This window comes from Myotis daubentonii, chromosome 3, assembly GCF_963259705.1.
Source record: "Myotis daubentonii chromosome 3, mMyoDau2.1, whole genome shotgun sequence".
Taxonomy (NCBI): domain Eukaryota; kingdom Metazoa; phylum Chordata; class Mammalia; order Chiroptera; family Vespertilionidae; genus Myotis; species Myotis daubentonii.
Window position 1 is genome coordinate 192024827 of NC_081842.1, and position 17675 is coordinate 192042501.

At 39.7% G+C, this 17675-nt stretch overlaps 2 protein-coding genes across 4 annotated transcripts in view; one reads left to right on the top strand and one right to left on the bottom strand.

Moving 5' to 3' along the window:
• EIF2B3 (eukaryotic translation initiation factor 2B subunit gamma) overlaps positions 1-17675 on the bottom strand; it is a 107903-nt gene that overhangs the window by 85831 nt on the left and 4397 nt on the right. For all 3 annotated transcript variants that reach the window (XM_059689959.1, XM_059689960.1, XM_059689961.1), the window contains exons 2-3: positions 17343-17499; positions 5020-5165 (exon numbers count right to left, since the gene is read on the bottom strand). In XM_059689959.1, coding sequence (XP_059545942.1) covers positions 5020-5165; positions 17343-17490 — 294 coding nt within the window. In that variant the 5' untranslated portion in view covers positions 17491-17499. The remainder of the gene's footprint in view (positions 1-5019; positions 5166-17342; positions 17500-17675) is intronic.
• LOC132229514 (cytochrome c oxidase assembly factor 4 homolog, mitochondrial-like) lies at positions 13006-13488 on the top strand. Its single transcript, XM_059686107.1, has one exon. The coding sequence runs from the start codon at positions 13022-13024 to the stop codon at positions 13274-13276; it is 255 nt and encodes an 84-aa protein (XP_059542090.1). The 5' UTR covers positions 13006-13021; the 3' UTR covers positions 13277-13488.

The window sequence follows — 17675 nt, forward strand, 5'->3', positions numbered from 1 at the left end:
TTTGAAATACAAAGAAACAAAAAATACCCAACCGAAAAAGAAAAAAGAAAAGAGATTCAAAAAATATGAAGATAGTGTAAGGAACCTCTGGGACAACTTCAAGCGTACCAACATCAGAATTATAGGGGTACCAGAAGGAGAGAGAGGGCAAGATATTGAAAACCTTTTTGAAGAAATAATGACAGAAAACTTCCCCTACCTGGTGAAAGAAATGGACTTACAAGTCCAGGAAGCGCAGAGAACCCCAAACAAAAGGAATCCAAAGAGGACCACACCAAGACACATCATAATTAAAATGCCAAGAGCAAAAGATAAAGAGAGAATCTTAAAAGCAGCAAGAGAAAGACAGTCAGTTACCTACAAGGGAGTACCCATTCGACTGTCAGCTGATTTCTCAACAGAAACCATGCAGGCCAGAAGGGAGTGGCAAGAAATATTCAAAGAGATGAATAGCAAGAACCTGCAACCAAGATTACTTTATCCAGCAAAGCTATCATTCAGAATGGAAGGTCAGATAAAGAGCTTCACAGACAAGGAAAAGCTAAAGGAGTTCATCACCACCAAACCAGCATTATATGAAATGCTGAAAGGTATTCTTTAAGAAGAGGAAGAAGAAAAAGGAACTCTTACCATTTGCCACAGCATGGATGGAACTGGAGAGCGGATAAATACCACAGGATCTCACTCATTCGTGGAATATAATGAACAACATAAACTGATGAAAAGGACTGATCCAGAGACGGAGAGGCATTGATTGGACTGTCGGGCCTTGGAGGGAAGGTAGGGGAGGGTGGGGGCAAGGGGGAAAGATCAACCAAAGGACTTATATGCAAGCATATAGGCCTAACCAATGGACACGGACAACGGGGGGGGGGTGAGGGGATGAGCGGGGGGGGGGGGTAGAGGGTACACATATGTAATATCTTAATCAATAAAAAATATTAAAAAAAGATCAAAATACATATTAAATGTATATAATTCAGGCTGTCACTCAAAAAGACTACCAATAAAGTTATTTAATTGATATGTTTTATTTTTCAATATATCTCAAAGAAATATAGACCTATTTAAAGGTTTATGCTTACACTGACTGAAGCCTTCACACAATTTGGAGCTAAAAATATCCCTTCATATCTCAGCTTTGTAGTAATTCTTCAACTGTTAAAGCACAGGACCTACCGTCATTTTTATGCTTTTTTCTGGAACTATTCTATTCCCTTCACACTAGGAATAACTATTCCTACAAATTGCTCCACCATCACAAATTCCAATTCTTTCTTATAAGACTCAGAAAGTGACATTTATGAAGCAGTCCAAACGGTGTTTCTTGATACTCCTCTAGAGGGCACACAGGGCTCTTCTAACTTTACCATGCATGCCCCTAACCTCAGATAAAAATTCAATGTCCCCTGAAACATGTGCCATCTGGCTGTACCTGCCGACATTATTCTACTAATCCATTGATTACTCAATGCATTTACTGAGACTTTGGCATCTAATGTATAGTCTTTCTTTCCACCTGAACTTTAGGCAAGTTTCTCAAGCTCTCTGAGCCCTATCCTTCTCATCTGTAAAATGTGGATAAAGATAGTATCTACCTGAGTGTAGTTGGAGGATTAAATGAAATAATGTACATTAAGTATCTAGCATGTAGGCCTATGGTTTTGGAAAACTGGTGAACTAAGAACCCAAAAATTCTGTTATGAACACCTAAAAACTTTGGATAAGACATTACTGCAAATATAGTCAAACTTATAAGAAAGAAAAGGAAAATACCAAGCACCAGAACTGAAGAAGAAATGAACACTTAGTTGAAACATTGGCTACCCTAACTGAGGTTTTTTTTTTTTGCTTGGTTTTGTTTTTATTGATTTCAGAGAGGAAGAGAGAGGGAGAGAAAGATAGAAACTTCAATGATGAGAGAGAATCATTGATCATCTGCCTCCTGCATGTCCCACACTGCAGATTGAGCCTGCAACCTGGGGATGTACCCTGACTTGGAATTTAACTGTGACCGCCTGGTTCATATGTTGATGCTCAACCATTGAGCCATGCCAGCCAGGCTTAACTGAGGCTTTTAAAGGCTTCATTGGGCCAAAATAAGTGTCTTGAAGCTGATACGAAGCAGGAAATTTGAACTGAGACCTTACATAAAGGGGACCTCAGTGAAAGGGTAAACTTCAGAGAAAAAATAATCTACCTACAGCACAGGGAGTCATCTAGAAGGTTTGTCTGTCTCTGGGCTTGGGACACAAAATTCTGAAGAACATTACTTCTAATTTAGAATTCTATACAAAGGTAAGTTGTCATTCAAGAAAAGGATGGAATAAAACATTCTCAAACATGCAAGTTCTCAAAATATTTACCTTCTGTGCTCTTTCTTTGAGAAGCCAATAAAGTTTGGGTTCCTTTGAAATGAGGAAGTAAACCAAGAAAGAGAAAAACATGGGATCTGGGAACCTGGCATCCAACACAGGAGGGAGAAGGGAATTCCCAGAACGATGGTAAAGAGAAGCCCCAGGATGACAGCTCTGCAACAGCCTAGAGAGCAACCAGTAGAGAGATTTGAAGAGAGAATGGATGGCTCACAAGAGGGCTGTCTCAAAGGAAAAAATAAGCCCTTTGTTAAACTACTTTATTGAAGTATGATTGACATATAAAAAACTGTGCATAGGAAACTTTGGGCTTTTTAAAGAAATGTCTGATTTCAGATCTGGATACAATACAATAGAGATTACACATATGAAATATTATTCCCAAAAAAGTTGAAATTGAATCTAATCTGGGAAAAAGAAAAAAGTTAAATGACATCAGTAGAAAGCAATTGGACATACCAAAGATGTGGGATGTTCTACAGGACAAATAATCGGTTTCTTTGAAAAGTAAGTGGCATAAGGAAAATAAGTGGTTGGAGGGGAGACTGTTTTAGAGTAAAAGAGACTAAAAAGATATAATCGCGCCCTAGCCGGTTTGGCTTAGTGGATAGAGGGTCAGCCTGCGGACTCAAGGGTCCCAGGTTCGATTCCGGTCAAGGGCATGTACCTTGGTTGCGGGCACATCCCCAGTGGGGAGTGTGCAGGAGGCAGCTGATAGATGTTTCTCTCTCATCGATGTTTCTAGCTCTCTATCCCTCTCCCTTCCTCTCTGTAAAAAATCAATAAAATATATTAAAAAAACAAAAAAGATATAATCGCCCTGGCCAATTTTGCTCAGTGGATAGAGCATCTGCCTGTGGACTGAATGGTCCCGGGTTCGATTCCGGTCGGGGGCACATGCCCAGGTTGCAGGCTAGATCCCCAGTGAGGGGTGTGCAGGAGGCCGCTGGTCAATGATTCTCTCTTATCACTGATGTTTCTATCTCTCTCTCTCCCTTCCTTCCTCTCTGAAATGAAATAATTAAAAAAAAAAAAAAAAAAGAAGATATAATTAGCCTGGCCAGTGTGACTCAATGGTAGAGCATCGACCTATGGGACCAGGAGTCAGGGTTCCATTCCCAGTCGGGGCACATGCCCGGATTGTGGGCTTGATCCCCAGTGTGGGGCATGCAGGAGGCAGTTGATCAATGATTCTCTCTCATTGATGTTTCTGAAAAATATTATGTTAAACAAAATAAACCAGAATAAAATTGTATGATTCCATTTATATCTAGTTCATAAATAAGCAAAATTAAGATATGCTGATAGAAATCAGAATAGCAGTTGACTCTATAGGTGGGGGACTGACTAACAAGAAACACAAAGGAAATTTCAGAGGTGAAGGAAATGTTCTAGATTTGGGTAATGGTAAATTGGATGTATATATTTTTCAAAACTCATTGAACCCATTAATATCTGTATTTTACTGTGTGTAAATTATCCCCCCCCCAAAGGGAAGGGAGGGCCATGTACATTTCTGCATAAATTTTTGTTCTTCAATGCATAGGTAGGTTGAACATATTAATACATCTGTTTGCAGTCACCAGAAATAGCAGAAGGTCTGCCCCCCAATTCAAACAAGATGGCAACGTTATCACACAGACTAGACTTTTTCAAAAGGACATCAATTTTAGAATAATTATGATGGCTTTTTCTCAGTTTGTGGGCCACCAGTCACTGGGAGACTATGTACTCATATCCATATGCCCTTGTTAGTTTCTTTTAAAAAAATATATTTTTTTATTGATTTCAGAGAGGAAGGGAGAGGGGAGAGAGAGATAGAAACATCAATGATAAGAGAGAATCATTGAATGGCTGCCTCTTGCACACCCCCTACTGGGGATCAAGCCCACAACCTGGGCATGTGCCCTTGACCAGAATTGAACCCGAAACTCTTTAGTCCACAGGCTGATGCTCTATCTACTGAGCCAAACCAACTAGGGCCCTTGTTAGTTTCTTAACCAAAGGAGACTAAAAGTTTAAATATCATGTGAGGGGATCTGCAATTTATTTATTTATTTATTTATTTATTTATTTATTTATTAAATATATTTTTATTGATTTCAGAGAGGAAGGGAGAGGTAGAGAGTGATAGAAACATCAATGATGAGAGGGAATCATTGATTGGCTGCCTCTTGCATACCCCGGGGATCGAGCCCACAACTCGGGCATGTGCCCTTGACCAGATTTGAACCTGGGACCCTTCAGTGCGAAGGCTGACACTCTATCCACTGAGCCAAACCAGCCAGGGCGGGATCTGCAATTTTTTAAAGTTCCTTTGTACTTCTTTCCAGTTAATCTATCTAATAATTTTGCTTATTCGTTAATTTCATATAAATAGAATGTTTTAAAGTAAATTTGAAGTATATATATATTTTTCATAAAGATGTACTATTACCTTAAAATACTGGAAACCAGTGACTGACTAAATGTCTAAATATTTACTTAGTAATTAAACTAAAAAGAGTTGAAGAGTACATGCACAACAAAGTATGTGATGCAATAATATATATTTTAAAAAGCATTGTAAACTATAAAGCACTGGAAAAACATAAGATAACATTTACCTTTTATAAACAATAAAAATCAAGAAATAGTTTTTCACCTTAAGTTTTGGATATATGTGGCGCAGAGAATCTGCAGTTCCCTTGTCAGCCTCATCAGGAATACACACAATATCTAGCTTCATTTTCATCTTGAATTCTGCAGATAAAGCCTTTTGGACATCCCTGGTTGTAATGACAATGACTTCTACAGCACAAAAGAAAAAAAAGAAGGAAAAATAAAAAAACTCATTCATTTAGATAATGATTTGTCTATTTTAATTAGATTTGGTCTGTTTCTAACAGTTTATATTGTTGAGCCTTTTCAATGTATTTTACTGTGTTCTCTCAATTCTTAATAATAATCTCATTTTACAAATGAGGAAACTGGGACTTTATGTTGTTTAACTTTGTTCAGGGTCACATGATTAGTAAGCAATGGATTCAAGATAAAACTCAGGTCTGTCTAATTACAGCCCTCACTTTAATATATTACATGATGCTTCTTGATGTAAAGAACCCAGAAGAGCATTCATCAAAGCATATACAAATGGGATCCCATTTTAAATCTTCATTCACTACAGAGAAAGAGCTATCACCATTTCCTATGAGGTAGCCACAATGAACCCTCATTAGAGGCAATTTTCACATAACAGATGTCTTTATTTTATCCATGAAGCTATCAACCAATGCTAGAAAACTTGGGGTTTTGTCATGGATCTTGGGTAGGGTAATGTAAATCCACTGTAACATAACATATGTTGCTGACGTCTGAAGATTGAATTTTAGCATCTCTATAGTGGAAAAATTTCCACTTGTTCCATTATAGTATGCCAGGTCACAATTATCTCTCCCTTTCACTGTAAGCATTCTTTTCTACTTTCTTCCCTTCTTTCTTTTTTTTTTCCAAATCATTTAACCTTCCTTCTTCCTTTTTTTTCCTTCTTTCTTCCTCTCCCTACTCTGCTTTCTTTTAGTCACTAACTTACTCATTCATCCAATAAATACAAATACATTTAATATGTACAGAACTAATAGGCACTGAGAATTCAGAAATGAACTCAACATGGTTCTTATTTTTAAGAAACCTAACATGAAGAAATTATACATGGAAATGGTTAAGGAAGGTATCATGGAAGGGATGGCCTTTGAGGACACGATGAATTTTAAGTACAACAAAAATTTATTCAAATTAAAAATATTTTTATTGAAATGATTGGGGTGACACTGGTTAATAAAATTATACAGGTTTCAGGTTTACAATTATGTAATTTACAAAAATTTCTTTAGTACATATTTATGTAAAATGCTGACATTACAAAAATGAATTAGATATAGTACCTGCTCTCAGAGAGATCAGTCCCCCAGGCCATTAACTACAGCATGAAACAGGCATTGAGAGGTACTAAGATAGGAAACCAAAGTGTGATGGAAGGATAGAAGATAAGGTAATTGATGCTGTTCAGGATTTCAAAGAGAAGAAGTGGAGATTTTAGGTAGAGTGGATAGAGTGAAAGAAGTAACAACTGCAAAAGTCAATCTAATAATTGGACCAAGACTTTTCTTTGTGGAGAGAGACAAAAGCTAAGGTCTATGTTAACTTCTCTAAAATCATGACTTGGTTATTAAACTCCAGAATACTATGTTTAGTAAGCACTCTCCCATTCCTTAGTGAGAAGGAATTTTTTATGTAGGGGGTATTAAATATACAACAAAAGGTCACCCCTAAGCATAACTAACTATACCTAGAGTAAAAGTAAAAAGAAAAAAAAAGTTACAGATGATATATCCAAAAAACATAATTAACAGAAATTATGAGATTTTAAAGTATGTTAAGGTGTGTCCTTCACCTGTGCAACTGAGCTCTAAAAACAAAATCTCTTCTAAAACATATCTCTTAAATCAATGTCACATAGACTACTTCATAGAAATGTTATGGGTTTGTTTCAGGAAGGCAGTTCTCATAGTGGAATGATCAATGGATCACAAGACTGGGCCCTAGGATCTAGCACCACCTCCATCCAGTCCTTGGATTTGCTATATCTAACTACATATAGGGCACTTCAAACTCATTGTGGTCAAAGCTAAACTCATTATCTTCATTCAAACCTGTTCCTTGTCTCTTATTCCCTTTCCTAGTTAATGCTATCACCTAGTCCAGTGGTCGGCAAACTCATTAGTCAACATAGCCAAATATCAACAGTATAATGATTGAAATTTCTTTTGAGAGCCAAATTTTTTAAACTTAAACTATATAGGTAGGTACATTGTTATTAACTTAATTAGGGTACTCCTAAGGCTTAGGAAGAGCCACATTCAAGGGGCCAAAGAGCCGCATGTGGCTCGCGAGCCACAGTTTGCCCACCACTGATCCTAGTCACACAAGCAAAAAGTAGAGGGAATGCTTCTCTTTTTTTCCTACTTCCCCTCCTCTTAATCATCAACTTTCTCAAATGTTCCCTCTTCTCCATCCTAAGTGCTACTTCTTTAGTTCAGGCCCTCTCCATTGCTGGTGTGGACTTTTGTATCAATCTAACTCATCCCCCTGTTCATAGTCTTGACTCCTTCAAATTCATTCCTCACATAGCTTCTAAAGCAATTTTTAAAAACTGTAAATCTGGAGAAACCAAGATGGTGGCATAGGTAAACGCTGGAGTTTGCTGCCTCGAACAACCACTTCAAAAAAACACTAAAAGATGAAACGAACATCATCCAGAACCACAGGAAGGCTGGCTGAGTGGAAATTCTACAACTAGAAGGAAAGAGAAAAGCATACCAAGACTCAGAGGAGGCGCAGTGTGGAAGTAAAATACTAAGGTGCAGAGGTGCATGAGGAGCGGGCTGGCGGCTAAGGGCGCGGTTGTCGTTTTCAATCAGGAGGGAGTCTCAGGCTCTGAGCTCCAGTTCTGGGCGAGTCTCTGGGGACCCAGACTCATACAGGAGAAGCGGGACTGTCTGGCATCGGTCGGAACTCGAGGCAGCTTTCTCTCCGAGGGGCTTGCAGTGATTACCAGGATATTGAGAAGCGGAGCCTCTGAGAGCAGCCATAACTGCTAGCCCTGCCCTGTTGATCCCGTGGGACCCGCCCCGCCCAAGCCCTGCAGGGAGGCTTTTGCTGCATAGCCAAAGGCAGAGGCTAGATTAGCACCTCCCTAGAGATCCAGGAGCCAATGTACCCAGAGGTCAGAGTGGGACCATCCAGTTTGCAGCTCCATGGAACCATAAAGGACACACTCAGGGGGCAGACTCAGTGAGCACCAAAGCCCCTTTGAAGCAAGTCTTGCCCCAGAGGGGTGTCTCCAGCACAGAAGTTCTCCCACTGCAGACACAGCTGATTCTCACAGCCAATTGGCCTGGAGCTCAATTCCTCCCAGTGATACCTACAACAATCAAGGCTTAACTACAACAAGACTGTACACAAAGACCACAAGGGGGTGCACCAAGAGTGTCCTCCTCAGGTAATTGGGGAGGCTGAACCACTGGCCTTAGTGGACACTTAGCACAGAAAACCACTTTATCAACACAGGGAAGCATAAAAAATGCAGAGACAAAGAAAAAGGACACAAATGACAGAAATGGAGGAAAGCAAAGTACTGGATATAGAGTTCAAAACCACACTTTTAAGGTTTTTCAAGAATTTTCTAGAAACTGCTGATAAACTTAATGAGACCTACAAGAAATCTAACGAGAGGCTCGAGGTTGTGATAAAGGACCAACTAGAAATTAAGCATACACTGACTGAAATAAAGAATATTATACAGAGTTCCAACAGCAGACTAGAGGATTGCAAGAATCAAGTCAATGATTTGAAATACGAAGAAGCAAAAAACACCCAACCAGAAAAGCAAAATGAAAAAAGAATCCAAAAATACGAAGATACTGTAAGGAGCCTCTGGGACAGCTTCAAGCGTAAAAACATCAGAATTATGGGGGTGCCAGAAGAAGAGAGAGAGCAAGATATTGAAAACCTATTTGAAGAAATCATGACAGAAAACTTGGTGAAAGAAATAGACTTACAAATCCAGGAAGCGCAGAGAACCCCAAACAAAAGGAATCCAAAGAGGACCACACCAAGACACATCATAATTAAAATGCCAAGACCAAAAGACAAAGAGAGAATCTTAAAAGCAGCAAGAGAAAGAAAGTCAGCTACCTACAAGGGAGTACCAATACGAATGTCAGCTGATTTCTCAACAGAAACTTTGCAGGCCAGAAGGGAGTGGCAAGAAATATTCAAAGTGATGAATACCAAGAACCTACAACCAAGATTACTTTATCCAGCAAAGCTATCATTCAGAATTGAAGGTCAGATAAAGAGCTTCACAGATAAGGAAAAGCTAAAGGAGTTCATCACCACCAAACCAGTATTATATGAAATGCTGAAAGGTATCCTTTAAGAAGAGGAAGAAGAAGAAAAAGGTAAAGATACAAATTATGAACAACAAATATGCATCTATCAACAAGTGAATCTGAAAATCAAGTGAATAATCTGATGAACAGAATGAACTGGTGATTATAATAGAATCAGGGGCATAGAAAGGGAGTGGACTGGCTATTCTTGGGGGGGAAAGGGGTGAGGGGGATGCGGGAAGAGACTGGACAAAAATTGTGAACCTATGGATGAGGACAGTGGATGGGGAGTGAGGGAGGAGGGTGGGGTGGGAACTGGGTTGAGGGGAGTTAGGGTGGGAAAAAAGAGGAACAAATGTAATAATCTGAACAATAAAGATTTAACTAATCAAAAAAAACCCAAAACAAAAAAAACTGTAAATCTAATTTATCAAATTTATTACTATAAAGTTGTTCATAATATTCCCTTATCTTTTTAATGTCTATAGGATCTGTAGATATGTCTCCTCTCTCATTACTGTTACAGTAGGTCCTTGGGTTATGTCGGAGATCCGTTCCTAAACTCGATTTTCGCTGTAAGTCAGAACCCACCTACATAAGCACCTACGTCATTCACATGAAGCACATACACAGCAGTAATGAAGTGAAACAGTAAAAAAAATTTTAAAGAAAGATAACAATTCCTGACCTTTACTTGTGGTAAATAAATAATAAAAAAAGAAAGCACATATGTACATACATTGAAATGATGGAACATTTTTTTTTAATAAATAAATGGGAGATGGTGATGTAACCACGAAACAACATACATCAAGTCCGACATAACCCGAGGACTGTCTGTATTAGTAATTTCTTTACTCTTTTTTTCCCAGATCAATCTAACTAAAGACTTAACAATTTTATTGATTTTTCTCTAATGCTTTTGTTTTCTATTTCATTTATTTCTGCTCTTATCTTTTTAAAACTTGATCATCTAATATTCTTTTTTCAAAAGATATATTTTTATTGATTTCAGAGAGGAAGAGAGAGGGAGAGAGAGACAGAAACATCAATGATGAGAATCACTGATCCACGTCCTGCATGCCCCACACTGGGGACCGTGGGGATCGAGCTGGCACGTGGCCCAAACGGGAATCAAACCGAGATCTCCTGATTCATAGGTTGACACAACCACTGAGCCAAGCTGGCTAAGCTAAAGATTTTAAACTGATTTTTAGAGAGAGAGGAAGAGAGAAACATCAATGTGAGAGTGAAACATCGATCAGCTGTCTCCTGCACAACCCCTAGTGGGGATCAAGCCCACAACTGGGACATGGAGCCAGCAACCTGGGAATCAAACCAGCAACCTTTCAGTGCACAGGAAGTTGCCCTACCAACTCAGCCACAACAGCCAGGGCTACTTTTATCTTTTTAAAAATCTTCTTTCTACTTATTTAGGTTTCATTTGTTCTTCTTCTTCTAGTTTCTGAAAGAACTTTGATGATAATTTGAGACATTTCTTCTTTTCTACTATAGTGCTTAATGCTATAAATTTTCCTATAAACAGAACTTTAGCTATATCAAATTTTAATACAGTGTATTTCATTTTCAGTAAATTCAGAATATTTTCTAATTTCCCTTGTGATTTCTTCTTAAACATACAGATTATGTAGAAGAATGTGATTTAATCTCCAAATTCTTAGGATTCTCTTGATATCTTTCTGTTATTGATGTCTAATTTAACTCTACCATGGTCAGAGAATATAGTTTGTATGATTCTAATCCTTATACATTTATTGAGAACTGTTTTGTTTCTAAAAATACAGTCTATCTTGGTAAAAGTACTTGAAAAGAATGTATATTCTGCTTTATTGGGTGAAATGTTCTACAAATGTCAATTAGGTCAAAATTATAGAAAATCCTGAAGTATCTACAAAAAAGCTATCAGAATTAATAAATGTATTCAGCAAAGTTGCAGGATAAAAGGTTAGTATAAAAAACTGTGGTTTTTTTGCGTTAGCTAGTTTGGCTCAGTTGATAGAGCATCGGCCTGGAGACTGAAGGGTCCCAGGTTTGATTCTAATCAAGGGCACATGCCTGGGTTGAGGGCTTAATCCCCAGTCGGGGGTGTGCGGGAGGCAGCCGATTGGTGATTCTTTCTCATCACTGATGTTTCTATCTCTCTCTCCCTCTCCCTTCCTCTCTGAAGTCAATAAAAAAAATATTTAAAAAAAAAACCTGTATTTTTATGTATTAGCAACAAACAACTGGAAATTAGAATATTGTATAACAATTACCATTTACAATAGCATCAAAAATATAAACTACTTAAAGATAAATTTAATAAAATATGTTTAAGTCCTACACACGGAAAACTATAAAATTACTGAGAGAAATTACAGAAGATGTAAATAAATAGAGAGATATACCATGCTCATGGATCAGAAGACTCAGTATTATTATGATGTGAATTTTCTTCCTAATGGTCTAGATTTAATTCAATCATAATCAAAATCCCATCAACCCTTTTTGTAGATATTGATAAGCTAATTCTAAAGTTTATCTAAAGATGCAAAGGACATGCTTGACACAGAATAACTAAAATACCAATCTAACCACATTATACTTTTGTTTAAACCTTTCACTGTTTTCCCACTGCATTCAGGGAAAAAAAATCTAAATTCCTCAGCACGGAAGGCAACGCACTTTATAGCATGACCCCTGCTTACCTCTCTCATTACATATAATACACCTCCTTATAGTTTATATTATAGCCACATAGAATGAATAGCAGTTGCCAGAACATGCTGTACTGATCATGAGTCTGTATCTCATCATTTCTGCATGGAATACTCTCTCCTCGCTTGTCAATCTGATAATCTATGTTTTCAAGAATTAACTCAAGGTCAGCTACTCTGTGAAGTGTTCCCTGAATCCCTCAAGTTGAAACAGCAACTTCCTCTGTATACCCAAGCACTTACAATGTACCTCCATTGTAACATTTACCATACTACACAGTGATAATCGATGTATATGTGTATCTCTCTGTTAGACTTTAAGGTCTAATGGAGATCAGGACTTGAGTTATCTTTTCTTGTTTTTTTTTAAATCCTCACCCGAGGATATTTTTCCATTGATTTTTAGAGAGTGGAAGAAAGAGAGGGAAAGACAGAGAGAAATATTGACGTGAGAGAAACACATCGATTAGTTGCCTCCTGCACACACCCCAATCAGAGCCTGGACCAGGGAGGACCCAGAAATTGAGGTACATGACCTTGATCAGAATTGAACCCGGTTCCCTTTGGTCCACAGGCTGACACTCTATCCCAGCAGTTCTCAACCTGTGGGTCGCGACCCCTTTGGGGGTCGAACGACCCTTTCACAGGGGTCGCCTAAGATCATCGGAAAACACATATATAATTACATATTGTTTTTGTGATTAATCACTATGCTTTAATTATGTTCAATTTGTAACAATGAAAATACATCCTGCATATCAGATATTTACAATATGATTCATAACAGTAACAAAATTACAGTTATGGCTCTCCGAAAGGGCTGTGGCGAGTGCAGGGGGGGGGGTGGGGGGTGGGGGGGGGCGGGATCCACGCACGCTCCTCGCAGAGGCTGGCTCCCGGCAGGAGGCTCGGAAGCGAAGCGTCCCGGTGCGTGCCAAGCGGACGTGTGGGAGCGTGCGTTCAGGGCCTCTCGTCTGCCTTTTCGAGATTCCCAAAGATGTCAACTCAAGGACATAATTGGGCCCATCAGGTGAAGAAAGAGGGTGAGGAAGAGGACCCCCTGGACCTGCTGATCTCCCGCTCTGGCTGTGCTGCTTCCCACTATGCAGTGCAGGAGTGCATGGCCCAGCACCAGGACTGGCGACAGTGCCAGCCACAGGTGCAGGCCTTCAAGGACTGCATGAGTGAACAGCAGGCAAGACGGCAAGAGGAGCTGCAGAGGAGGAAGGAGCAAGACAGTACCCACAGCTGAGCCCCCAAACCATCTATCCCCAGAGCATGGCCTGCAGAAACTAACACCCAGACAAATCCTAAACAGTGGAAGTGTGGGCCAAAAGGTATAAAACTCCGGGATAGTCTTTGGGATTGAGGTTGAGAGCCAGGCAGCCATGGGCTTGGACATGACTGTCATAAAGAAAGAGCTGTCATATTTTATTTGTTTAAAAATCTTTATTGTTGAAAGTATTACAGATGTCTTCCTTTTATCCCCCATTGATCCCTTCTACCCTACTTCTCACCCCCCCCCAACCTTCACCGCACCGTTGTCCATAAATTATGCATAAAAAAAAATTACAGTTATGAAGTAGCAACGAAAATAATTTTATGGTAGGGGGTCACCACAACATGAGGAACTGTATTAAAGGGTCGTGGCAGATTCTCATAGCCAGTTGGCCTGGAGGTCAAATCACCCCCAGTATTACCGACAACAATCAAGGCTTAACTACAACAAGACTGCGCACAAAGACCACAAGGGGGTGCACCAAGAAAGCATAAAAAATGCGGAGACAAAGAAACATGACAGAAATGGAGGATATAGAGCTCAAAACCGCACTTTTAAGGTCTTTCCATAATTTTCTAGAAACTGCCGATAAACTTAATGAGATCTACAAGAAGTCTAATGAGACCCTCGATGTTGTGATAAAGAACCAACTAGAAATTAAGCATACACTGACTGAAATAAAGAATATTATACAGACACCAAACAGCAGACCAGAGGAGAGCAAGAATCAAGTAAAAGATTTGAAAAGCGAAGAAGCAAAAACACCCAACCAGAAAAGCAAAATGAAAAAAGAATCCGAAAATACGAGGATAGTGTACGGAGCCTCTGGGACAGCTTCAAGCGTACCAACATCAGAATTATAGGGGTGCCAGAAGATGAGAGAGAGCAAGATATTGAAAACCTATTTGAAGAAATCATGACAGAAAACTTCCCCTACCTGGTGAAAGAAATAGATTTACAAGTCCAGGAAGCGCAGAGAACCCCAAACAAAAGGAATCCAAAGAGGACCACACCAAGACACATCATAATTAAAATGCCAAGACCAAAAGACAAAGAGAGAATCTTAAAAGCAGCAAGAGAAAGAAACCCAGTTACCTACAAGGGAATACCCATACGACTGTCAGCTGATTTCTCAACAGAAACTTTGCAGGCCAGAAGGGAGTGGCAAGAAATATTCAAAGTGATGAATACCAAGAACCTACAACCAAGATTACTTTATCCAGCAAAGCTATCATTCAGAACTGAAGGTCAGATAAAGAGCTTCACAGATAAGGAAAAGCTAAAGGAGTTCATCACCACCAAACCAGTATTATATGAAATGCTGAAAGGTATCCTTTAAGAAGAGGAAGAAGGGAGGAGAACCAAGATGGCGGCATAGGTTAACGCCGGAGTTTGCTGCTTTGAACAACTACTTCAAAAGTGAAACTAAAACACGGAACGGACATCACCCAGAACCACAGGAACGCTGGCTGAGTGGAAGTCCTACAACTAGGAGGAAAGAGAAACGCATACGGACACTCAGAGGAGGCGCAGTGCTGAAGTCAAATTCTGAGGTGCGGAGTGCGTGGAGCGGGCTGGCGGCGAAGGGCGCGGTTGTTGTTTTCAATCGGGAGGGAGTCGCAGACTCTGAGCTCCAGATCCGGGCGAGTCTTTAGGGACCCAGACTCAAACGGGAGAAGCGGACTGTCTGGCTTCGGTCAGAGCGAGTGCAGCTTTCTCTCCCAGCTTTGCAGCGGGTGCTGGGACTCAGAGAGGCAGAGCCCCTGGGGACAGGACTGAGAGCCGCCATAACTGCTCTCTCTGGCCCACCCTGTTGATCCTGTGCGACCCACCCTGCCCACGCCCTGCACAGAGGCATTTGCCGGATAGCCTCAGGCAAAGGCTAGATTAGCACCTCCCTAGAGGACAGAAGTTCTCTCACTGCTGACACAGCTGATTCTCATAGCCACTTGGCCTGGAGGTCAAACCCTCCCTGGAATTAGCTACAACAATCAAGATTTATCTATAAGACTGCGAACAAAGACCACTAGGGGGTGCACCAAGGAAGCATAACAAAATGCGGAGACAAAGAAACAGGACAAAATTGTCAATGGAAGAAATAGAGTTCAGAACCACACTTTTAAGGTCTCTCAAGAACTGTTTAGAAGCTGCCGATAAACTTAATGAGATCTACACGAAAACTAATAAGACCCTTGATCTTATATTGGGGAACCAACTAGAAATTAAGCACACACAGACTGAAATAACGAATATTATACAGACGCCCGACAGCAGACCAGAGGAGCGCAAGAATCAAGTCAATGATTTGAAATGCGAGGAAGCAAAAAACATCCAACCGGAAAAGCAAAATGAAAAAAGAATCCAAAAATGTGAGGATAGTGTAAGGAGCCTCTGGGACAGCTTCAAGCATACCAACATCAGAATTATAGGGGTGCCAGAAGATGAGAGAGAGCAAGATATTGAAAACCTATTTGAAGAAATAATGACAGAAAACTTCCCCTACCTGGTGAAAGAAATGGACTTACAGGTCCAAGAAGCGCGGAGAACCCCAAACAAAAGGAATCCAAAGAGGACCACACCAAGACACATCATCATTAAAATGCCAAGAGCAAAAGATAAAGAGAGAATCTTAAAAACAGCAAGAGAAAGAAACTCAGTTACCTACAAGGGAATACCCATACGACTGTCAGCTGATTTCTCAACAGAAACTTTGCAGGCCAGAAGGGAGTGGCAAGAAATATTCAAAGTGATGAATACCAAGAACCTACAACCAAGATTACTTTATCCAGCAAAGCTATCATTCAGAATTGAAGGTCAGATAAAGAGCTTCACAGATAAGGAAAAGCTAAAGGAGTTCATCACCACCAAACCAGGATTATATGAAATGCTGAAAGGTATCCTTTAAGAAGAGGAAGAGGAAGAAAAAGGTAAAGATACAAATTATGAACAACAAATATGCATCTATCAACAAGTGAATCTAAGAATCAAGTGAATAAATAATCTGATGAAAAGAATGAACTGTTGATTATAATAGAATCAGGGACATAGAAAGGGAATGGACTGACTATTCTTGGGGGGGAAAGGGGTGTGGGAGATGTGGGAAGAGACTGGACAAAAATCGTGCACCTATGGATAAGGACAGTGGGTGGGGAGTGAGGGCAGAGGGTGGGGCGGGAACTGGGAGGAGGGGAGTTATGGGGGGGAAAAAAAAGGGAACAAATGTAATAATCTGAACAATAAAGATTTAATTAAAAAAAATAAAAAAAAATAAATTAAAAAAAAAAAGAAGAGGAAGAAGAAGAAAAAGGTAAAGATACAAATTATGAACAACAAATATGCATCTATTAACAAGTGAATCTAAGAATCAAGTGAATAAATAATCTGATGAACAGAATGAACTGGTGATTATAATAGAATCAGGGACATAGAAAGGGAATGGACTGACTATTCTTGGGGGGGTGGGGGGGGGAAGGGGTGAGGGGAATGCGGGAAGAGACTGGACAAAAATCGTGCACCTATGGATGAGGACAGTGGGTGGGGAGTGAGGGTGGAGGGTGGGGTGGGAACTGGGAGGAGGGGAATTATGGGGGGAAAAAAGAGGAACAAATGTAATAATCTGAACAATAAAGATTTAATTTAAAAAAAAAGGTACATGGGGGACATCTGCAATAGTATCAACAATAAAACATTTAAATAAAAGTAAAAAAAAAATAAGGGTCGCGGCATTAATAAGGTTGAGAACCACTAGAGGCTGAGTTATCTTTTCAATTCTGTACCCCAGTGCTAATATATAACCTGGCACATATAGATTAACAGTAAGTATTGAGTATGAGGTGTGTGAATCCCCACTATTTCTCAACCTTTTTTTCACACAGCAATAGAGTATTCCTATGTTCCTAATTTAAAGAGGCCAGTCTCCAGTCAACAGAGTCCTAGTCTTCTCTCATTCATCCTCCTCTCTCACCCTCATAAAAACGACAAATCATTGGGATCAAACACCCTAAAAGTTTTATAAGTGCATGTCATTACCATAGCTCACCTTCAAATCCAACACGCTCAAGCAGGTTTAATGGGTACCAAATTAAAGGTTTGTTCCCAACTGGAAGAAGAGGTTTAGGAATGCTGGAAGTCAGGTCTGTCATCCGAGATCCCCCTCCAACTGCCATTACTACTGCTTGAAATTCCATTTTTACCAACTGCAATCACAGAGAAAAACAATTAACAGGGGAAAAAGTAACAAAAATTGAAGCATACACATGAATAATGCTATTTCTATCTAGGCTATTGATACCCACTATGTCAAATGCATCACTCCCAAGTCCAATAACCAGATAAGAAAGGTTCCTTAGCTGTAGTAAACATAATCTTTATC